The following is a 25007-nucleotide window of genomic DNA, read 5'->3' on the forward strand; positions in this document are numbered from 1 at the left end:
GCCATGACATCATTTTCTGGAATTTTCCAAGCTGTTTAAAGCCCCAGTCAACTTAGTGTATGTAAACTTCTGACCCACTGGAATTGTGATAACAGTGAAATAATCTGCTGTAAGCAATTGTTGGAAAAATATACTTGTCATGCACAAAGTGGATGTCCTAACCGACTTGCCCAAAACTATGGTGTTGTTCAAAAATAAATTGTGGAGTTGTTGAAAAACGAGTTTTAATGACTCCAACCTACGTGTATGTAAACTTCCGACTTCAAACTGTAATATCTTGCTGTTTGATTTACTATTTACACGGAATTCTCTCTGTAGGGAAGAGTGGTGTGTCTCCTAAGAAGTCCAATAAGTGCCTGACCCTCCTGCAGCAGCGCCTCAACGAGCTGTATGACGCTGTGAGGAACTACACAGACGCCAGGGGGCGACGTATCTCCACCATCTTCCTGCGCCTGCCCTCCCGTGCCGAGCTGCCTGACTACTACGCCACCATCAAGAGGCCCATCGACATGGAGCGCCTGCGCAGGTAAGCTAGAGGCTAACCTGTATGTGTGTGTGCTGTAGTGATGCGCGGGTTGACTCATAACCCGCAGTTCCTGTGGTTATATCTGGGGGTTTAGGGTCATGTAATATTGTGTGGATAAAGGCTGGGTTGAATAAAGAGAAAACAATGCCTTACTTTCATGGATGTTTTATCATTATTGTGCAATTATATTTATAGGCTACATTGAGGTTTTTCTTTCATTATTTTAGGCTAACTGTACGCGTGCCAAATAGTCTACAAATTATTTTGGGAACGGGCAAAAAAAGCAASCGTTAATCCACGGAGGCAAAAAGGACAATGTCAGAGTTTAATTCAATATGAGAAAAGCTGRGAAATGGAGAGTTGAAAATGGAGCGAAGGGAGGGCCAGAAATGTAATGTTTTGGAAAGATGTGGTGACGTYGTAAAAGGATGATAGCAGTACAGGCTATGTTATGTGTGATTYTGAGYGCTATACAAATTRAKCAGTGACAAGACTGGGACTTCAAATAAGCCTATGACACGTTAAGGGTACTGTAGCCTACTMTTCGGYTGGGTTAAATGGAAAATGAAATCTGGACACTGACTGTAGGTCTATAACCTCTCACATASCCTTAATATTATCTCCTGAAGAATTAAGCATTTATTACAGTAAAATTAGYCTATACACCAAATGTWGGCTACATTTTGACTTGGGAACATGAGTTGAGAGAATCTTTCTTTCTTTCAGTATCTTGAGAGAATGCGAATGCACAGTTAGATACTGTCTGTAGAGGTGCTATCTTTATCAGCATCATAAAAACTGATAGTATTTCAATCACATAAAATATGCATCCAAGCTGAACTAAAATCTCATCAGAAACATGTTGGTTCGTTTTCACAGCTTTCTATTGCCTTACAACCGGTCAAACTGATGTCATTTGGACATTTTGCACAGTAAATATTTCAATTTTTTTAAGTTATTGCATTTTCTCCTCGGCCCCTAAACGTCTTTTGCTCCGCGAAAGAAGCAGAGATGACAGAGAACTTTACCAATGTCAACTAGATTGAAGCATTCATTRTGTCGAATTCTTATGATTTCTTTTTACATTTCACCTTTATTTAACCAGGTAGGCTAGTTGAGAACAAGTTGTKATTTACAACTGCGACCTGGCCAAGATAAAGCAAAGCAGTGCGACACAAACAACAACACAGAGTTACACATGGAATAAACAAACATACAGTCAACAATACAATAGAAAAAGTCTATACAGTGTGTGCAAATGAGGTAGGATAAGGGAAGTAAGGCAATAAATGGGCATAGTGGTCGAAATAATTACAGTATAGCAAATAAACACTGGAGGGATAGATGTGTGCAAGTAAAGTATTAAGTATTATGACATTATTCTGGTGCGCAAGGGTTTATTTGGTCTTCTAGTGTAACATATAATGAGAGAAGAGAAGCTGCATGTATCTAATATAGACAAGTTGACTAAGAAATAGCCTACCAAAATATTGGAAATTATAAGCAGAACCATATCTATATCAGGTAAGAAAATCCTGCACCTCCTGTCAACTCTTTCTGCCGTCTCTGACTGTAGCCTACAGCAAATGTTCTAAATTAGCGGGTCAGGGTTGAGTATGTGCCTCAGATTTTCACTTTATTACATATAGTTGGGTGGTTGCGGGTGGGTTATTAGCAATTGCAGGTGGGTGCGGGTGAACAAATAGCTGGCCCTTCCACCACTAGTGTGTGGCTAGCTAAAGGTTAGGTTGCTGGGTGGTTAGAGATGTGGGCCACGAACTAAGGGTGCCCTGTTTGAATCCCAGCTCCGACGGGGAAAAGCTGTTGTGGAGTGAGCCAGCAACTGGAGGGTTGCTTGTGTCAGTATCCTAGATACTATATCCTGGTGTTGTGCCCTTGAGCAGGGCACTTATCCCCTAAACTGCAATAGTGGCGCTTGGGGTTGGGATCTGATAAAACTAAAAACAACCTTTCATTAAGTAGAATAAAATAAGAAGAGTATAGTACAAAAAGAACAGGTATCAGAATAAAATTGACTATAACAACAACGTCAATGACGTTTATTTGAGTATGATTTGCCCTCCAAAAATACATTTATTAAATACTACATAAGTTGTTGTAGCTCTATTTGAATGAAGTGAGATAAATGACGAGTCCATAAAGCAAACCATATTAAGTAAAAATCTGTTTCTCCCTGTTTCAATAGAAAATGCAATTATCTTATCTTCTTGTTCTCCAGCCACATGGCGGGCGGCCGTTACCAGGACGTGGATGCTCTGGTGGAAGACTTTGCAGTGATGTTCAACAACGCCTGTACCTACAACGAGCCAGAGTCCCTGATCTACCGCGACGCTCTGCTCCTCCACCGCGTGCTCCTGGATACCCGGCGGCTGCAGGAGGGAGGAGAGGAGGGCGGCGGCTCTCCCCCTGCTGTAGGGCCCGTGGTCATGGAACTGATCAGGAACCTGTTTGTGTCTGTGCTGGCGCACCAGGACGAGGAGGGGAGGTGTTACAGCGACTCACTGGCTGAGATCCCTGCCCAGGTAAGAGAGAGGAGATCGCCCATACCCTACCTGGGGCCGCCGTATTCATAGTGTCTCGGGGTAGGAGTGCTGATCTAGGATCACGTCCCCCACTGTCTATGTAATCTTATTCATTGTGATCTAAAAGGCAAAACCTATCATAATTCAGCACTCATATGGCCCCTGTTTAATGTTTAAGATATCAGCAAAGTCATTCAGAGTTTTTAATAGCAACTGTTTTTCTGAATGACAAATAAAACTATGTTAACTGACTTCAACAGGACCCGACCAGCCCGGAGAACCCTCCGCTCAACTTCGACGTGATACGGGCCAACGTAGACCGAGGACGCTACCGCAGGCTGGACGTGTTCCAGGAGCACATGTTCAATGTGCTGGAGAAGGCCAGGCGCCTGCACAGGTACGTAGTCATTAGAAAGGCCTTTTGAATTGCTCTCCAACCTTTTTTTGAGTCTTGAACCACCCCCATGAACCCTCACCTTGCCCTGTCTCTTCCCAGGACGGACTCTGAGATCTTTGAGGATGCGGTGGAGCTGCAGCAGTTCTTTATAAAGATCCGGGATGAYCTGTGTAAGAACGGAGAGATCCTCCTCTCCCCTGCGCTCAGCTACACCTCCAAACACCTGCACAATGACGTGGAGCAGGAAAAGAGAGAGAAAGTACCTAAGGAGATAGAGGAGGACAAACTGAAGAGGGAGGAGGAGAACAAAGGTGTGTTAGTGTGTGATGGCGTTGTGGCCGGGTATGCGTGTGTAGAATACGTGCATTTCTTCTGTGCTGGTGTGTGATTGTCAGTGCAGGTGATTGATGTGACATTGACTCTGAGTCTGAAGCGTATACAATGTGAGAGGTATTATAATATTCTAATTTACTTCCAGAGGAGGGAGAGAAGGCTGAGGACCCAGCTGGGGGAGGTGCGGGGCCAAAGAGGACATACCGTCAGGACTGCAGCTTTGAGAACAGCACCTACCACGTGGGTGACTGTGTCTACGTGCAGCCAGCAGAGGCCAACCTCAAGCCTCACATCGTCTGCATCGAGCGCCTGTGGGAGGATGAAGCAGGTAACCAACTCAACACACAGGTTTAGACATGCACGCTTTAAGACACACACACACACACACTCCTACTGCTTTCTGCCACTCCCTCCTGTTAGTAATATGTGTGTGTGTGTGTGTGTGTGTGTGTGTGTGTGTGTGTGTGTGTGTGTGTGTGTGTAGGTGAGAAGTGGCTGTATGGCTGTTGGTTCTACAGGCCTAGTGAGACCTTCCATCTAGCCACACGCAAGTTCCTCAAGCAAGAGGTCTTCAAGAGTGACTACTTCAACAAAGTACCAATCAGCAAGATACTGGCAAAATGCATGGTCATGTTTGTCAAGGTAAGGCCATCCTATATATCTGAACGGTTTTGATAATACACACCCCGGGACCATAGATGTATGCAATTCTATGCTCATCTATTGGATCATTATTTTAGCTGAATATTGTAGCTACATGCATGCCCCGCCCACCTGATGATCTGTCTTCTTCAGCCATCTATTTCCWGTGTTTGAGGGGTGCTTTTATTTCTCCTGCAACTCATTCATGCTCTTACTTGTGCCTGTCGGTTTTTCACGTTAACGTTATGACTGCGGAGATGTTTATGATGACCTGTCAAACACACCCCAGTAATTGCTGAAATGGGCTCAATGGAATACATTCTTTCTGTTGCATCTATAAGAACGCTTAAGCTTTGGCTGGAATGTAACGTAGCCTGTTGTCTCGACACTTACATCACAAGAAAGAGAAGAAATAACTTTATTTTAAGTGGTGTTCATTTTTTTTGTGGAATTGAAAAAAGTAATCATTTAATACAGTTGAAATGTTTACAAATTAGATGCTCTAAAATGAAAGCAACTTCCGAAAATGAACATTCGGATTATACTGATATTATGTCTGATCTCGCAAACAATGTTATGTGTATAGATGGGTGTAATCTAGAGCCAAGCGTGTTGATTTTTAATCCGAGGGTATCCTGCTATTGAATGCTATTTGTATCCTGCTGTTAAATTATGCAACAGAATTGCAGAATATGCTAACAGTAATTTCAGGCAGTCGAGACAGTTCCAAACTGCCTCTGGAAGCAACGTAAGCACAAGAACTGAGCTTCATGAAATGGGTTTATAGCCGAGCAGCCACACACAAGCCTAAGATCACCATACGCAATGCCAAGTGTCGGCTGGAGTGGTGTAAAGCTCGTCGCCATTGGAGTCTGTAGCAGTGGAAACACGTTCTCTGGGGTGATGAATCACTCTTCACCATCTGGATGTTTGTTTTAGATTCCGTCTCTCACAGTTGAAGTGTACCTATGATAAAAATTACAGACCTCTACATGCTTTGTAAGTAGGAAAACCTGCAAAATCGGCAGTGTATCAAATACTTCTTCTCCCCACTGTATGAGTGCATCCCCCAAAAACAATTATTGCCCATTTATTTGTCAGTCCCAGTGAATGTGCGATCATTCAGTAAATTTCTGATGGCTTTTTGGGGGGGTATCTTCATCCATTATCCAACTTTTGCATTTATTTGAATTGCTTTTAAAACCTTTTAACAGTTTTCGTGACTGTTCAGGTCCCAAAATGAACGCTTGTCCAGGACAAGAAAAAAAWMWATGCAACAAGAACAGATGTAAGTTGTCCGAATGGACATGTAAGGAACACAGGAACAACATACAGGAACTCAAGTCCTTTTGTTCACCTGACTTAGAATTCCTCACAATCAAATGCCGACCGCATTATCTACCAAGAGAATTCTCTTCGATCATAATCACAGTCGTGTGTATCCCCCCCCTCAAGCAGACACATCGACGGCCCTGAAAGAACTTCATTCAACTCTATGTAAACTGGAAACCACATATCCTGATGCTGCATTTATTGTAGCTGGGGATTTTAACAAGGCTAATCTGAAAACAAGGCTTCCTAAATTTTATCAGCACATCYATTGCGCAACCCGGGCTGGCAAAACCCTAGATCATTGTTATTCTAACTTCCACGARGCATYRAAGGCCCTCCCCCYCCCTCCTTTTGMAAAAGCTGACCACGACTCCATTTTGTTGCTCCAAGCCTATAGACAGAAACTAAAACAGGAAGCACCCGCGCTCAGCTGATTCGGTGAGCGAGTTTATTAGCAAGTGCATCGGTGATGTTGTACCCACAGTGTCTATTAAAACATTCCCCAACCAGAAACCGTGGATTGATGGCAGCATTTGCGCAAAACTGAAAGCGCGAACCACTGCTTTTAATCAGCGCAAGGTTTCCGGAAACATGACCGAATACAAACAGTGTAGCTATTCCCTCTGCAAGGCAATCAAACAAGCTAAGCGTCTGTATGAGACAAAGTAGAGTCGCATTCAACGGCCTCAGACACGAGAGGTTAAACACATGACCCCGTCGCGGACACACGATGCTTGCTCCCAGACAGACTAAACAACTTCTTTGCTCGCTTTGAGGACAATACAGTGCCACTGACACAGCCCGCTACCAAAACCTGCGGCTCTCCTTCACTGCAGCCAGCGTGAGTAAAACATTTAAACGTGTTAACCCTCGCAAGGCTGCAGGCCCAGACGGCATCCCGGCCGCGTCCTCAGAGCAGCGCAGACCAGCTGGCTGGTGTGTTTACGGACATATTCAATCAATCCTTACCCAGTCTGCGTTCCCACATGCTTCAAGAGGCCCCATTGTTCCTGTCCCAAGAAAGCTAAGGTAACTGAGCTAAATGACTACCGCCCCGTAGCACTCACTTCCATCATCAAAAGTGCTTTGAGAGACTAGTCAAGGACCATATCACCTCCAACCTACCTGACACCCTAGACCCACTCCAATGCTTACCGCCCCAATAGGTTCACAGACAACGCAATCGCAATCACACTGCACACTGCCTAACCCATCTGACAAGAGGAATACTATGTAAGAATGCGTTTCATCGATTACAGCTCAGCATTTAACACCATAGATACCCCAAACTCGTCATTAGCTCGAGACCTGGGTCTCGACCCCGCCCTGTGCAACTTGGTCCTGGACTTTCTGACGGCCGCCCCCAGGTGGTGAGGGTAGGTAACACATCTCCACCCCGCTGATCCTCAACACTGGGGCCCCACAAGGATGCGTTCTCAGCCCTCTCCTGTACTCCCTGTTCACCACGACTGCGTGGCCATGCACGCCTCCAACTCAATCATCAAGTTTGCAGACGACACTACAGTGGTAGGCTTGATTACCAACAACGACGAGACTGACACAGGGGGAGGTGAGGCCCTCGGAGTGTGGTGTCAGGAAAATAACCTCACACTCATGTCAACAAAACAAAGGAGATGATCGGCACTTCAGGAAACAGCAGAGGAGCACCCCCTATCCACATAAACGGGACAGTAGTGGAAAGTTTAAAGTCCTCGGCGTACACATCACGGACAAACTGAAATGGCACCCACGCAGACAGCGTGGTGAAGAACGCGCAGCAGCGCCTCTTCAACCTCAGGAGGCTGAAGAAATTTGGCTTGTCACCAAAACACTCACAATCTTTTACAGATACACAACCGAAGCATCCTGTCGGGCTGTATCACCGCCTGGTACAGCAACTGCTCCGCCCACAACCGTAAGGCTCCCAGAGGGTAGTGAGGTCTGCACGACGCATCACCGGGGGCAAACTACCTGCCCTCCAGGACACCTACACCAACGATGTCACAGGAAGGCCAAAAGGATCATCAAGACACACAACCACCCGAGCCACTGCCTGTTCACCCCGCTCTCACCAGAAGGCGAGGTCATACAGGTGCATCAAAGCTGGGACCGAGAGACTGAAAAACAGCTTCTATCTCAGGCCATCAGACTGTTAAACAGCCATCACTACCATTGAGTGGCTGCTGCCAACATACTGACTCAACTCTAGCCACTTAAATAATGGAAAATGTATGTAATAAATGTATCACTAGCCACTTTAACAATGGCACTTTATATAATCTTACATACCCTACATACTCATTCCATATGTATATTATAAATATATTAATATAAATATTTGGTGGTGTGAAGTAAATACAATATAGCAAGTAAAACACTGGAATGGTAGATTTGCAGTCGAAGAATGTGCAAAGTAGAAATAATGGAGTGCAAAGGAGCAAAATAWATAAATAAATACAGTAGMTATATAGTATATACTATATAGTATTATAGTATATACTGTACTCTATACCATCTATTGCATCTTGCCTATGCCGTTCGGCCATCACTCATTCATATATTTTTATGTACATATTCTTATCCATTCCTTTACACTTGTGTATATAAGGTAGTTGTTGTGAAATTGTTAGGTTAGATTACTTGTTAGATATTACTGCATTGGTCGGAACTAGKAGCACAAGCATTTCGCTACACTCGCATTAACATCTGCTAACCATGTGTATGTGACAAATAAAATTTGATTTGAAATATTTTTTTAAATAATCTCTCAGGCAATTACTCAGATCAGAATTGGATCAGAGAGGCCAATGTTGGAATGATATAGAAATAAATGTTTCATGTACATAAAAAAGCCTACATGTCAAAGTGTAGGGCATATGCATATTGACTACAAGCTCATGTCCAAACCAATGCTGACATGGGGAAATTGCCWGAAAATGTAGCCAAACTTTTRTTCAATGAGACAATTAATTACACAAATCAATAGAGGCTGCTGAGGGAAGGACMGCTCATAATAATGGCTGGAACAGAGTGAATGGAATGGTAGATGTATTTGATACTTTTCCGCCKKAGCCATTACCACGAGCCCGTCCTCCCCAATTYAGGTMCCACCAACCTCCTCTGACACATATATAGGCTAAACGCTAAATGTTTGACAAATATAATGAAGGATAATTAACATTTACGTCTAAAGGCTTGATTCTATCGACAAACTCGAGGCACTGTTTGTTCAGATCAAATAGTCACAAGACCGGAGAGTGAAGGACAGTGCCTGTTGTGCACCGGTCAGCATTTTGAAACTAAATGTCCAGGTTTTAAACAYTTAAGTTTTGTRGTTTTCTGAAGCATGTCTTAACTTTTTAAAAGTAGCCTAGGCTAGCCGAAAGACGACCATAGAAATGTTGAGGAAATTATTTTATAAACCCTTCATATGCCATTGAAATCACCATTTCTTTCCTGTTTTATTTGTTTTCAAATCAACTTTATTTTTTTGTCCAGCTGCCGAAAGTACAATCCTAGTCATATTAGTAATATATGACTAGGATTGTACACTAGTTTATGCATCTTTAGGTCATCCATTTTTCTTAATTTCTAACTAATATTTTCTTCTGTCACATGAAACCGCTTACACGTGTGGTGCGCTTTTGAGAATGCCATTTTCCCTATAATTTCATTTTGGAAAATTCACATGTAGCCTACAGCCATGTGCGCTTTGCTGAGCTTATAATATTAAGAAATAAAACTGTATCGACATTTTAAGGCTAAAAAGTGATCTGTTGCATCCTCATTGTATGAATTTGGGATCGGTCTTTCTAGAACTGTCCCAGAGTCTTGTTTTGAACCGTCCTAGACATTTCTTTTATCGACCCAAGGACGACAGGACGCCCTTAATTTCAAACCGTGGAGTGAATAATTMTATTATTTGGTTMTAATTGTAATGTTACAATATTTCATAGGCTACCAAGGGTGGGCAACCATCCTCCAGGATAGCATTAAATGGGCAGTGTTGAATATGCAGCTTGAATATGCAAATAGTGTTACCTATATTTTTTGTCTGATTCGCTATGGTAAAAAAAGATACTAATGCATTTTATTTTGTAAAGTGGTTCCTTGCATCATACAATGGTGTTACAGACTATTGTTTTTATTTTTGGACAAGTAACTTGAGCTTTCAGACAWGCAAAAAATCTGTCCTTGTCCWWAGGACAAGTGGCAAAAAAAGTGAATTCCAAGCCCTGCCGTTGCTAAATATTGTAATGTCAATTTGTAATATGAGATATACAAGGACAGGCAGTGTAATTTCTGTTGAAGTTAGTCTGCAAACCTTTTCAACCAGCATTTGAAGCATCATCCCTCTCATTTTGACATGTAGTAGTCCATATTGTTTGTGTTTTWAAATCGTCTACATTGTCTACTGTGCAGAATCACTGATCTACAAGTCACCTTGTATCCCAAATAACTACTCATTACCAAGATTAGTGATTCTTGCTCAAACTGATTCCCTCCAACACACTGACCAACTGTGTGCTTCCCCTCTACAGGATTACTTCAAGCTTCAGCCTGAGGGAGTAAGACCAGAGGACYTGTATGTCTGTGAGTCCCGTTACTCTGCCAGGAACAAGGCCTTCAAGAAAATCAAGATGTGGGCCGGGCCAGCCGGCGTGAGGTTTGTCCCTCGGGATGTGCCATTGCCCGTTATCCGGGTGGCCTCCATGTATGCCAAYCGTGATCAGGAGAAACTGTTGGCCGTGGTCGATAACGGCAGCCACAGTATCGTCGACAAGGTGAGAAGTCTGCACCGGAGGATATTAGCTCAGTTGGTATAGCATGGTGCTCACGCCAGGATAGTGGGTTTGATTCCCAGGACCACCCTTACATAAAATGTTGCACACATGACTAAGTCGCTTTGGAGAAAAGCGTCTGCTAAATGGCATATTATTTTTAGTGCTGTCAAATGATTAAAATAATTCATCAACGTTTTAGAATTTGTAAAAATGCTGGCCCTGAAGATATATATATATATATATATATATATATATTTTTTTTTAAGCAGTGCATTGAGTTACAGGCATACTATGATTTGATTGTAAGGGAAGAAACATCAAATAATCTGTATCAGACTTGCTTTCAATGAGAATGACAGATCTATAAGTCCCATTTCTATGTGAATTTGATCYGGATGCCCAAAAAGTTARWTATTGCKGCTTTAARTTTGACAGCCCTAATTATTCTATTTTATTTTAGAGAGTGAAATGCATTTGTCCTGCTTATTGGACATGTCKATCACAAATAAGACCATATTTACTGTACGTGTGAGGAAACACTTCATTGAGTACTTCTTTTAAGGTTGAATATTTTCCTGGTATTTTACAATTCACTTTTCTCCCAGGTAACCCAGCATTTCCTGCCAAAACCGGAAGTGTTATTCAAAAGCATTATAAAGCATATAAATATGTCTGGATTTGATTGGAGCTTTGATAAGCATGAACATTTTAACCTGATGCTACCTGAGCCTGATGAGCCATATACTACATACATTTTATGAGCKCTACATGAACGACATTTAATGAGCCCAAGCCCGAATGATTGTGCCGTTATCCAATACATCTATGATATAGGCTACTACACATTTATGCACGACAGAAAACCATAAAAGCCCATGATGTAGCTAGKTACTGTAGTTGTGGCCACTCATCTGTCTGTCTGCAACATGCTCTCGGAGCATTTRGTATTATTCTGTGCATAAATCTGAGACACAACATTGGCAGTAGAATGGCCCATACCGAAGAGCTCAGTGACTTTCAACGTGGCACCATCATAGGGTACCACCTTTCCAGCAAGCCAGTTCGCACTGTATATGCTCTCTTGGGTAAATAAATGAAACTAGCTCCAGTAGGCTAATACTTTTAGTGTGAACTGTGTTACTGTACTGTATTATATGGACTGGAATTACACACATTGTTCAAACCATGATGAAGCAGAAGAGAACATGGGTTCTGGTGCAGCACATGTGGCCTACAATGTTGCAAGCATAGGCTAGCGAATTAGATTTTAATTTTGAAATATAATACAGCCTATTTGTATAATTAGTAGGCTGACGCATATATCACTTCCATAATATTTCCCCTAATGTTATTATACTACCTCCTTTTTATCACTCTTGTTGCTTCATTCCTTCCTCACTTTCAACAGTTWAATGAAATAAGTCCTCATTCTAATGACATCCTAGAATATTGGACTAGAATTAGATGAAGGCTTTCACTTCTCTTCACGAAGATTGAGTGGGTCTGAATAAATAACTGCTACAGCCTACCGCCATCGCACGTTCGCTCTTCTTGTAAACTATTGGCTGCTGTATTTAACATTCAGCAAATAAAGAGCTTACGTTCCTTTTGGAATAGTGTATTGGTATTAGAAATGTTTAAAAAATTATGTCCAGCAAGCTATTCTAGTCTACCTTTTCCTGCATGGGACTCCGAGCTAAGGAGCTTTATTTTTTAAGGATAGACAAGCGGAGCACAGGTGCTTGCGTATTGCGCAAGTAACAGCTGTAAGTTAGAAGCATATTATGCATAACCCATCATTAATTAGCTAAATATAAGGCTTATACTGCATTGAATTTATTATCTTAAAGAGGTTGGCTAGGAGGATAYATGCTTTTGTTCATGTAGTGTATGTGGACACCTGCTCGTCGAACATCTCATTCCAAAATCATGGGCATTAATATGAAGTTGGTCCCCCCCTTTGATATAACAGCCTCCACTCTTCTGGGAAGGTTTTCCACTGGATGTTGGAACATTGCTGCTGGGACTTGCTTCCATTCAGTCACAAGAGCATTAGTGAGGTCGGGCACTGATGTTGGCCAATTAGGCCTGGCTCGCAATTAGGCCTGGCTCGACAAACTARTTCTGTATGGACCTCGCTTTGTGCACGGGGGCGTTGTGATGCTGAAACGGGTGAGGGCCTTCCCCAAACTGTTGCCACAAAGTTGGAAGCACAGAATCGTCTAGAATGTCGTTGTATGCTGTAGCGTTAATATTTCCCTTCACTGGAACTAAGGGGCCTAGCCCGAACCATGAAAAATAGCCCCAGACCATTATTCCTCCTTCACCAAACTGTACAGTTGGCACTATGCATTGGGGCAGGTAGCGTTCTCCTGGCATTTGCCAAACCCAGATTCGTCCATRGGACTGCCAGATGGTGAAGCGTGATTCATCAATCCAGGGAACGCGTTTCCACTGCTCCATAGTACAATGGCGGCGAGCTTTACACCACTGCAGTCGACGCTTGGCATTGCACATGGTGATCTTAGGCTTGTGTGCGGCTGTTCGGCCATGGAAACCCATTTCATGAAGCTCCCGCCGAGTTATTGTGTTGACGTTGCTTCTAGAGGCAGTTTGAACTTGGTAGTGAGTGTTACAACTGAGGACAGACAATTTTTACGTTCTTCAGCTCTTGGTGGTCCCGTTCTGTGAGCTTGTGTGGCCTACCACTTCACGGCTGAACCGTTGTTGCTCCTAGACGTTGACCGGGGCAGCTCTAGCGGGCAGAAATTTGACGAACTGAACTGTTGGAAAGGTGGCATCCTATGACGGTGTCACGTTGAAAGTCACAGCTCTTCAGTACAGGSCATTCTGCTGCCAATGTTATGTCTATGGAGAGTGCATTGCTATGTGCTATTATACACCTGTCAGCAACGGGTGTGGCTGAAAGAGCCTAATCTACTAATTTGAAGGGGTGTCCACATACACTATATATAGATGCACTATATGAGAGAGATCTCTAGGATGCAATTTGAATGCGAGAGAATGCTCGCGCATGCAATGATATTCGAGTGATAGGCTGTTTTAAGACTCAGCAGCTGCAATTWAAAAAATTATKATCTTTACAATTTAAAAAGAACAAAGTGACTCCCGAAAGCCAGATGGATATTGGTACATTTAGACGCGCATTCGGTCTTTATATTACTGTAGCATAGGCTATGCTGCAGCAAATGTAGACCTACCTGTCACAAGAAAAAATGTACCATGATGGGTCCACGTACATTGTGAACTGACTCCATACTGAGATGGGCTGTCTGTCCCCACCCTGATTCATCATACAGGCTGTAGAGAAGCCAGATTTAGACATTGCATATAATTTAACAGTTCCATATCACTCCATGCTGTTCATATCGGTCATTTATTATCATTTACCGGGTTCTCACAGTTATTTATCCCGGGAAAAGAGAGTGGTTTTGGGAGGTAAATCTCGATAACCGGCTTTGCAKCATTCAACCCTACTTCTTATCTCTAATTTCATCATAAACAACACTGAAACATTGGAATGTATTAACGTATCCGTTCCATATTGTTGAGCCGAACTGAACAAAGCCACGCTGTGTTGGTTACGCACCATAGTTGCTCGAGCGGTGTTGGAAAGGATGACGTGAAAGGAAATTATCTGAGTCGGGTCACAATATGGGTTTGGGTTGACACGATAGTGTTAAAAAGTGTACCGGTGTTACTGAGTGTGTGCTCTCATACTGTGTGTAGGAGCTTGAGGATGTCCCGGTAGAGATGAGTGGAGGGGAGCCAGGCTGTCAGTACTACGACCAGCTCCACTYCAACAACATGTGGCTGAAGGTGGGAGACTGTGTCTACGTCCAGTCACATGGGCTCGTTAAACCCCGTGTCGGCAGGTACGTCAAACACACCTCGTAGTATTTGGTTTCTCTTCAGAACTCTTTTGTAATGTGTTGATGGTGMCGGTAGCTTTTTCTCTTTCCTCGTTTCCTCTCATCCTATCGCCTCTTTCTCAAAAATGCATTGGAGAACATGGTCCGAGGGGAGGGACCTGTGACCTACTCCTCCAATGCAGTTGAGGAGATAAGATGTCAGAAATCACATAAATATGGATTGAGATAAACCCTTTGTGTTTTGAGTATGGAGATGTGGTGTATGTCTGTGAATGTGGCCATTAGGAAGCCAACGGGGCTATTTTAATGAATTGAACTGTAACAGGATAGAGAAGCTGTGGGTGCTCGACGGCGCAGCATTTTTCTTCGGACCCATCTTCATCCACCCAGAGGAGACAGGACACGAGCCCACCAGGATGTTCTACAAGAGAGAGGTGTTCCTCAGCAACGTGGAGGAGGCCTGCCCRATGACCTGCGTCATAGGTACCTTACTACTTTGCTAGGCTTCTGCACTGCCTTCCGCATCCTCTCTACACTCAACATGCATTCATTATACAGTGCGGGATAAAAGTATTTAGTCAGCCACCAATTGTGCAAGTTCTCCCACTTAAAAAGGTGAGAGAGGCCTGTAATTTTCATCATAGGTACACTTCAACTATGACAGAACAAAATGAGAAAAAGAAATCCCGAAAATCACATTGTAGGATTTTTTATGAATTTATTTGCAAATTATGGTAGAAAATAAGTATTTGGTCACCTACAAACAAGCAAGATTTCTGGCTCTCACAGACCTGTAACTTCTTCTTTAAGAGGCTCCTCTGTCCTCCACTCGTTACCTGTATTAATGGCACCTGTTTGAACTTGTTATCAGTATAAAAGACACCTGTCCACAACCTCAAACAGTCACACTCCAAACTCCACTATGGCCAAGACCAAAGAGCTGTCAAAGGACAACAGAACAAAATTGTAGACCTGCACCAGGCTGGGAAGACTGAATCTGCAATAGGTAAGCAGCTTGGTTTGAAGAAATCAACTGTGGGAGCAATTATTAGGAAATGGAAGACATACAAGACCACTGATAATCTCCCTCGGTCTGGGGCTCCACGAAAGATCTCACCCCGTGGGGTCAAAATGATCACAAGAACGGTGAGCAGAAATCCCTGAACCACACGGGTGGACCTAGTGAATGACCTGCAGAGAGCTGGGACCAAAGTAACAAAGCCTACCATCAGTAACACACTACGCCGCCAGGGACTCCAATCCTGCAGTGCCAGACGTGTCCCCCTGCTTAAGCCAGTACATGGCCAGGCCCGTCTGAAGTTTGCTAGAGAGCATTTGGATGATCCAGAAAAGATTGGGAGAATGTCATATGGTCAGATGAAACCAAAATAGAACTTTTTGGTAAAAACTCAACTCGTCGTGTTTGGAGGACAAAGAATGCTGAGTTGCATCCAAAGAACACCATACCTACTGTGAAGCATGGGGGTGGAAACATCATGCTTTGGGGCTGTTTTTCTGCAAAGGGACCAGGACGACTGTTCCGTGTAAAGGAAAGAATGAATGGGGCCATGTATCGTGAGATTTGGAGTGAAAACCTCCTTCCATCAGCAAGGGCATTGAAGATGAGACGTGGCTGGGTCTTTCAGCATGACAATGATCCCAAACACACCGCCCGGGCAACGAAGGAGTGGCTTCGTAAGAAGCATTCAAGGTCCTGGAGTGGCCTAGCCAGTCTCCAGATCTCAACCCCATAGAAAATCTTTGGAGGGAGTTGAAAGTCCGTGTTGCCCAGCAACAGCCCCAAAACATCACTGCTCTAGAGGAGATCTGCATGGAGGAATGGGCCAAAATACCAGCAACAGTGTGTGAAAACCTTTGTAAAGACTTACAGAAAACGTTTGATCTCTGTCATTGCCAACAAAGGGTATATAACAAAGTATTGAGATAAACTTTTGTTATGACCAAATACTTATTTTTCACCATAATTTGCTAATAAATTCATAAAAAATCCTACAATGTGATTTCTGGATTTTTTTTTCTCATTTTGTCTGTCATAGTTGAAGTGTACCTATGATGAAAATTACAGGCCTCTCTCATCTTTTTAAGTGGGAGAACTTGCAAAATTGGTGGCTGACTAAATACTTTTTTGCCCCACTGTAGTTGTTTTCATTATCAAACCTTTGCTAGACTAGTTTCAGACATTCAAACCGTTTCAGACATCAAGTACCCCCTGGAATACTAGGTTCAATACAGATAATTGGCCCTATAAATAACCATCACTCTCTCCATCCCTCCGTCCTGCAGGTAAATGTGTGTGTCGTCCTTTAAGGACTACCTTTCGGGTCGGCCCACTGAGGTGTCTGAGGAGGACGTGTTTCTGTGTGAGAGCCGTTACATTGAGAGTGAGAAGCAGATGAAGAAGTTTAAGGGCCTGAAGCGCTTCTCCCTCCACGCTAAGGTGGTGGACGACGAGGTCTACTACTTCAGGTGGGAGTGACTCACATACTGTACATTTAACATAGAACAGGTAAAAGCCCTATCCCCTTTCTCCTCCTGAAGTGTGCGCTGAACTAATTCACTCCCCCTCGTGGATTGGACTGGTGTGTATATACAGGCTAAGGAAGCTTCTCTGCTTACTTCAGGGAGAACAAGGGAAGAGAATTGGACTGTCACCAAAGACTTGGTTAAATAAATAGCACTTGTGATTTTCTGTTTAGCTAGTACAACCCTCTTCTCTGATTGGTCCATATCCAGGAAGTTGATAGTGCCCCAGAAGGAGCCATCTCCTCTGCTGAATAAGAAGATTGAGGAACTGGAGCTGAAACTGGCAGACATGGATGAGGGGGATGAGGATCTGGATGACCTGGAGGATGAGAACGAGGCTCCAGAGACCCCCTCCATGCCCACCATTCAGACCCCTCTGGCAAGCGATTTGGACATCATGCCTTACACCCCTCCTCCCCAGGTCTTACAAACACCCACACGCACTGAATGCCCAACTGTTGTACCCTTCCACACACACACGCCTCTCCTCGCCCCAAATATCGTTATCCCTTCCTCATATACAGCCACTCACACACCCTTGGCCCAATGTCTTACTTTTATCCAACATCCAGTTCTATGCCTACTCCCACCTAATCCCTCCATTCAGCCAGTCATGCATCACACATAGCTCTATGCAGATTTTACACCCATTGCCATCATTACCCCAAGATCTTAAAACTTCTACTAAACTAACATATGGAATTGTTTAAGATGGTGATACAAAGGATAATTTAGCTATTTGATTTAGATTTAAGTCCCCTTTAGGTGTTATGTATACAGTAACAGTCAAAAGTTTGGACACACATACTCATTCAAGGGTTTTTCTTATTTTTACTATTTTCTACATTGTAGAATAATAGTGAAGACATCAAAACTAAGAAACATATGGAATCATTAGTAACCAAAAAAGTTAATATTCAAAGTAGCCACCTTTTGCCTTGATGACAGCTGTGCATACTCTTGGCATTCTCTTAACCAGCTTCATGAGGAATGTTTTTCCAACAGTCTTGAAGGAGTTCCCACATATGCTGAGCATTTGTTGGCTGCTTTTCCTTCACTCTGGGTCCAACTAATCCCAAACCATCTCAATTGGGGTGATTGTGGAGGCCATGTCATCTGGTGCAGCACCCATCACTCTCCTTCTTTGTCAAATACCCTTACACAGCCTGGAGGTGTTTTTGTTCATTGTCCTGTTTGGGGAAAAATTATAGTCCACTAAGCGCAAACCAGATGGGTGGCATATCGCTGCAGAATGCTGTGGTAGCCATGCTGGTTAAGTGTGTTAAATCACAGACAGTGTAACCAGCAAAGCACCCCACACCATCACTCCTCCATGCTTCACGGTGGGAACCACACATGCAGAGATCATCTGTTCACCTACTCTGCATCTCACAAAGACACAAAAATCTCAGGTTTGGACCATCAGACCAAAGGACAGCTTTCCACCGGTCTAATGTCCATTGCTCGTGTATCTTGGCCCAAGCAAGTTTATTCTTCTTATTGGTGTCCTTCAGTAGCAATTCGACCATGAAGACCTGATTTCGCGCAGTTTCCTCTGAACAGTTGATGTTGAGATGTATCTGTACTTGAACTCTGAAGCATTTATTTGGGTGCAATCTGAGGTGCAGTTAATTGCAGATTTCTGAGGCTGATAACTGTAATGAACTTATCCTCTGCAGCAGAGGTAACTCTGGGTCTTCCTTTCCTGTGGCGGTCCTCATGAAAGCCAGTTTCATCATAGCGCTTGATGGTTTTTGCGACTGCACTTGAAGAAACTTTCAAAGTTCTTAATTTTCTGGATTGACTGACCTTCTAGTCTTAAAGTAATGAAACTGTCGTTTCTCTTTGCTTATTTGGGCTGTTCTTGCCTAATATGGACTTGGTCTTTTACCAAATAGGGCTATCTTCTGTATACCACCCATACCTTATTGGCTCAAACGCATTAAGAAGGAAAGAAATTCCACAAATTAACTTTTAACGAGGCACACCTGTTAATTGAAATGCATTCCAGGTGACTACCTCATGAAGCTGTTGAGAGTGCCAAGAGTGTGCAAAGCTTTCATCAAGGCAATGGGTGGCTACTTTGAGGAATTTCAAATATAAAATATTTTGATTTGTTAACACTTTTTTTGGTTCCTACATGATTTCATGTGTTATTTCATAGTTTTGATGTCTTAACTATTATTCTACATGTGTATAGTAAAAAAAATTAAGAAAAAACCCTTGTAGGTGTGTCCAAACTTTTGACTGGTACTGTAAGTATTCAGACCATTTGCTTTGTGACTCGAAATTGAGCTCAGGGGCATCCGTTTCTATTGATCATTCTTGAGATGTTTCTACAACTTGATTGGAGTCAACCTGTGGTACATTCAATTGATTGGACATGATTTGGAAAGGCACACACCTGTCTATAGAATGTCCCACAGGTGACAGTGCATGTCAGAGCCAAAACCAAGCCTTGAGGTCGAAGGAATTGTCCGTAGAGCTCTGAGACAGGATTGTTTCGAGGCACAGATCTGGGGAAGGGTCCCAAAACACTTCTGCAGCATTGAAGGTCCCCAATAACACAGTGGCCTCCACATTCTTGAATGGAAGAAGTTTGGAACCACCAAGACTATTCCTAGAGCTGGCTGCCCGCCAAGCTGCGCAATCGGGGAGAAGGGCCTTGGTGATGGACGTTTCCAAGAACCCAATGGTCACTCTGACAGAGTTCCTCTGTGGAGATGGTTGTCCTTCTGGAAGGTTCTCCCATCTCTGCAGCACTCCACCAATCACCAATTTTTTTTTATATATAAAAATGTCTTAAAAACCTGTAGATTGAGGGAAAATAACAATTTAATACATTTTGGTATGGCTGTAACGTAACAAAATGTGGGAAAAGTCAAGGGGTCTGAATACTTTCCGAATGCACTGTATATAGCTATCTCTATCTTTTGGACACAACAGATGTTTTCGTGAGTGTTTTCATGAGAAACATTTTCAAGATGTCTCCTAGTCTGACAAACACCTCTGTAGCTCTGCCACCTTTCACCGCAGYTGCGGAAGGCCAACATTGACAGATGCGGTGGATTGAGATGCAGCCCATGCAATAAAAAAAAACACATCTTTAGCTTTATACAGATGGATGTTATGGGGTGTATTTATTATGCTAATTAGGTTTATGCAGGGGTGTGGACATTGACTATTAATTAACATGGGTGTTACTGTTCATTGACTGGTCTACCCCCTGTTTCTCTCACAGTCCACCCCCAAGGCGAAGGGCGTTTCTAAGAAGGAAGGAGCCAAGAGGAAGGTCAACATGAGTGGTTATATCCTATTCAGCAGTGAGATGCGTTCGGTCATCAAGACCCGCCACCCTGACTTCTCCTTCGGGGAGCTCAGCCGTCTGGTGGGCACCGAGTGGAGGAACCTGGAGGCTCCCAAGAAAGTAGAGTATGAAGGTAGGAAGGCCAGGGAAGCATGCTAGTACTGAGGCATCTCTATGGAGACTTTGTTTCACCAGTGGATTCATACACCGTTTGAGATCTGCAATCAGATTGGTGATGACAATAACCAGGTTTCCATTCAACCTTTTCATGCGAGTAAAGTACATGTTGGATAAAAAAATGTCACGTCAGGCCTGCTAGAAACAGCTAATTTGAAGGTAAACTTTCCAAATGTCGACAAAACAAAATACGCTAGTCCATATCCCTAGCCAAACATCTGACAAACTTGGAGTGTTATGTCCCTTCAGTGTTAGCGTTATGAATTAATCCAAGTCTGCGTATTGTTGTTTGTTCCAGAGCGAGCAGCCAGGGTGGTGGAGCGGCAGGAGAAGGAGAGGGCAGCCCAGCAGCAAGCATCCCCGAGAGCAGGTACCCCAGTAGGGTCCATGATGGGGGTGGTGCCTTCGCCTAGCCACATGGGAATGATGCCTGGTCCAGGTAACCCCTTCCTCACAGAGACAGACATCCCAAATCAACCACTAGCCCCTAAGCACCCAGATCTACAGTGCCTAAAGGGTAGTGGCTAGGGGAGATTTGGGATTCAGGGCGATGGCACCATTGCTTGGGACTTAGCAGCTACTTGGGAAATAATGAAGCTGGACTGCTAAAACAATTCAACCTTAATTTATTTACCCTCTTCCCCTATCCAGAAATAGCCCATTCAAAATTGTCCAGTGGCTTTCAACTGCATCCTCATTATAGGCTGTGATTGCTTTTGTCTCTGTTGCTGCTATTTTTAATTTAGTATTTCATCCCTGTTTTATATTTTGTTTTGCATCAAATGCATTGAATCAGAGTTTGCATGATCCAAATCAACTGCATGACCAAAAATAGTATTTGTATTATTTTAAACTCTTCTTTATAGTAACATCCATTCTTGTTTTACTTACTAGCTTGTTTAACTTAATATTTTATCATTCATTAATATGTAGTGCATGTCTTTTGGATAGTCAGTTGCATGTCACTTATGCATGGGTATCGTTGTTGTTGTCATTCCCGGCCCCGCCTCCTCCTCCTAAGGCATGATGGGAGCTTACGGCCCCCCCTACGGCATGCCCATGCAGGGCCCCCATGAGGGCCCCCAACACCTCCAGCCAGGTATGCCTGGGTACCAACCTGGCATGCCCTACCCGGGTAAGGACCCCACCCACCTTCCACTCCAGGCCAAGGTCAAACCTGTCCTGGTCAGTCAGTAGCTTCTAGTCAGTCGTGTCTTGGTCTCTCCTGCTGGAGGGGTTTACCTGGTCCACAGACAGGTTGTGCTGTGGTGGCCCACTGACCATTCAGGCTGCRAAGCCTGGTCTCTGTCTGTCTGTTCCGAGATGGGAAAATGTAAACCTGAGTTGGCGAGGTCCAGGTTGCAGAACAAAACACTTTGAAAAGTAAAGAAGGTAGCTGGACATTCTATTGCTCTGCATTAGAGCTACAGTGCCTATCGAAAGTCTACAAATTAATTGTATTTTTTTGTCATCGATCGACATCTAATACTCCATAATGTCAAAGTGATAAGAAAATGATATAAAGGAATACACTTTTTGGCCAAAATGCAAAGCCTTTTGTTTGTGGCAAACACAACACATCACTAAGTAACTGCTTCCTTATTTTCAAGCATGGTGGTGGCTGCATCATGGTATGGGTATGCTTGGGGAGTTTTTCAGAGTGAAAAGAAACTGGATGGAGCTAAGCACAGGCAAAATCCTAAAGGAAAACCTGCTTCAGTCTGCTTTACACCAGACACTGGGAGAGGAATTCACCTTTCAGCTGGACAATAACCTACAACACAAAGCCAAATCTTTCACTGGAGTTGCTTATCAAGTCACAGTTTTGACTTAATTCTCCTTGTTGAAAATCTGTGGCAAGACTTGAAAATTGCTGTCTAGCCATGATCCCCAACACCTTGACAGAGCTTGAATAATTTAATTAATAATTTGCAGGTATTGCCCAATGCAGGTGTGCAAAACTCTTATGAGACTTAGTCAAGAAGACTCACAGCTGTAATCGCTGCCAAAGGTGTTTCAAACATGTATTGACTCGTGGGGTGAACACTTATCCTAATCAAGGTATATTAGTGTTTTATTTTTTATTTGACAGAGTATTTTGTGTAGATTATTGACAAAAAATGACAATTTAAATCCATTTTAATCCCACTTTGTAACACAATAAATGTGAAGAAATCCAAGGGGGGGGTTTGTAAACTTTCTGTAGGCACTAGTGGGTAGCGACCTTCTCTACAGGGGTTCCACCGTCCTTTACCTCTCTACACATTCGCACAGTATTACTCTGTTCCATCTGCTCGCATATCTCGGAATCCAAGGTCAGCTCAATTAACACATGAACAAACATGTAATGCATGTGGAGCTATATGACTACAAATAAAGAAGCGCACACATTTATTCTACAGCATGTATTCTATGCACATCCACCATGTTATACATCCTACACTAACAATGCATGTTGTTGTGTGTGGAAACTCATTCTTTTTGTGATAGGTATGATGGGTCCTGGTATGAATGGCATGCAAGGAAGTCCCGGAGGCCACTACTACATGCAACAGGTAAAAGCCTAACTTATTACTAAGAACTACCAATGAGCTACTGCACTCATTAGTTCCATACACGGTATATTGTACCCAAATGCAGTGGGAAAGCAGTGCTCTTATTATGTTTTCCTGTATCTCCCTTCAGCCTGGGATGTTTAGCCKGGGGCAGCAGGCTCCTCCACCCTACCCAGGCCAGCTAGGCCAGCCCTCTCACCTCCAGCCCATGACTCCCATGTTTGTGGCTCCACCGCCCAAGACACAGAGGGTGCTTCACTCTGAGGCCTACCTCAAGTACATCGAGGGCTTGAACGCAGAGACCGACACAGTCAGCAAGTGGGACCAATCTCTCAAAGGTATATTTCTAATCACAAATGTGCTGTTCTTCTCTACGCACCTGTACTGCAGCATACTGAATTAACTCCAATGAATTGAGCGCAACAATTTCCTTCTCCCTCTACTCCCATGTATTCTCGGTCTCTTGAATAGCTGTCCTCTTAGGTGTCTTTTATTGCTGAGTTTCTACACTTCTGTTTGTGGGTGTGTGTGTGTTGTGAGCAAAATGGGTAAAGTCTGTCATTTCCACAGCGCGTCGGAGAGATGCCCACCTGTCCAAAGACCAGGAGAGCAGGCTCCCTTCCCATTGGCTGAAGAGCAAGGGAGCCCACAAGACGATGGCAGATGCACTGTGGCGCCTGCGGGACCTGATGCTTCGAGACTCACTGAACATACGTCAGGTGTACAACATGTAAAAAACCTCAAACTACTGGCCGTGTTCCTGGCTGACTTCATTGCAGACACCTGCCAGATCTTACAATGCCTGGATAGGTGTTTAACATATTAGCTAACCACATCTTTTCCCGTGCAACAGACAGCAAGTGGTCCACTAATACAGGACTAGTAAAGGCCCAGTACACTACTTTTGTGGAGAGAGAAAAAAAAGAAGAAGAAAAAAAAAAAATATATATATATATATATTTGTTGTTATTATTTTGGGGGATTTTTCAGGGGGTGCTGCAGCACCCTCCACTCCCATACTTCGCGCGGCTATGCAACCACTGGGCTTGTTTGGGTCCTGTGTGGCTTTTGGTAGAGTATGGCGCTTGCAACGCCATGGTTATGGGTTCGAATCCCACAGGTGATCAGTACGAAAAAGTACAACAATTATGCACTCACTACTGTAAGTTTCTCTGGATAAGAGCATCTGCTAAATGACTAAAATATAAATGTGAAATGTTCGACAGTGCAGGCGACTGCTGACTGACTGATCTACTATTAATCTTGCYTCGTAAATAATGACTCATTATTTCTTGTACATTAGTCAGTCACAATTTACCCATGATACATCACAGTTTTGATGCTCTCAAACACAGCTATTGTCTCTCTCTCACTGTCCTCATGAATGGACAGACACAGGAAGAAAAATGTGGTTAGAGAAGCAATATTTTATAGTGAATCAATCATGGATTTTATATTTTTTGAGCATAAAAAGCTTAGGTTTGTGTGTGTGGTTTTTCTCTTTTGTATCATGGTTGTAAAGATTTCTCAATGTAAGTTAAAGTTCTTTGCAGCTTACGGTCATTCACTGACAAAATAAATGTGCTGAGGACAATTATGGTGGTTTCGTTTGATTTGTTTGTTGTTTGATCAATCCATGCACCATTAGGTTTATTATGAGAGATATCCCTCAAGGAGATTAGTGATGAGCATTATCATTTGACTCCATTCACGTATAAGGCACTTATTCAAATTCTTATTATTCTGTACGTAAATCCAAGGCACAACATTGGCAGTAGAATGGCCTGTACTGAAGAGCTCAGTCACTTTCAACGTGGCACCATCATAATACYCTACCTTTCCAACAAGTCAGTTTGTCAAATTTCTGCCCTGCTAGAGCTGCCCCGGTCAACTGTAAGTGCTGTTTTTGTGAAGTGGAAACATCTAGGAGCAACAACTCGGTTGCAACACTCACTACTGAGTTCCAAACTGCCT

General features: G+C 43.2%; 1 protein-coding gene across 1 annotated transcript in view; it reads left to right on the top strand.

Moving 5' to 3' along the window:
* Window positions 1–24627, top strand: part of LOC111963867 (protein polybromo-1-like) — a 39271-nt gene extending 14644 nt beyond the window's left edge. The window contains 17 exon segments of the mRNA XM_070443569.1: window positions 319–526; window positions 2766–3069; window positions 3330–3466; window positions 3566–3777; window positions 3945–4127; window positions 4284–4441; window positions 10315–10557; window positions 14308–14453; window positions 14776–14936; window positions 16757–16937; window positions 17205–17415; window positions 20236–20434; window positions 20777–20917; window positions 21500–21613; window positions 22969–23033; window positions 23164–23371; window positions 23604–24627. Coding sequence (XP_070299670.1) covers window positions 319–526; window positions 2766–3069; window positions 3330–3466; window positions 3566–3777; window positions 3945–4127; window positions 4284–4441; window positions 10315–10557; window positions 14308–14453; window positions 14776–14936; window positions 16757–16937; window positions 17205–17415; window positions 20236–20434; window positions 20777–20917; window positions 21500–21613; window positions 22969–23033; window positions 23164–23371; window positions 23604–23767 — 3035 coding nt within the window. The 3' untranslated portion in view covers window positions 23768–24627.
* The last annotated feature ends 380 nt before the right edge of the window (window positions 24628–25007 follow it).

The sequence above is a fragment of the Salvelinus sp. IW2-2015 genome, linkage group LG1, assembly GCF_002910315.2.
Source record: "Salvelinus sp. IW2-2015 linkage group LG1, ASM291031v2, whole genome shotgun sequence".
Classification (NCBI taxonomy): Eukaryota; Metazoa; Chordata; class Actinopteri; order Salmoniformes; family Salmonidae; genus Salvelinus; species Salvelinus sp. IW2-2015.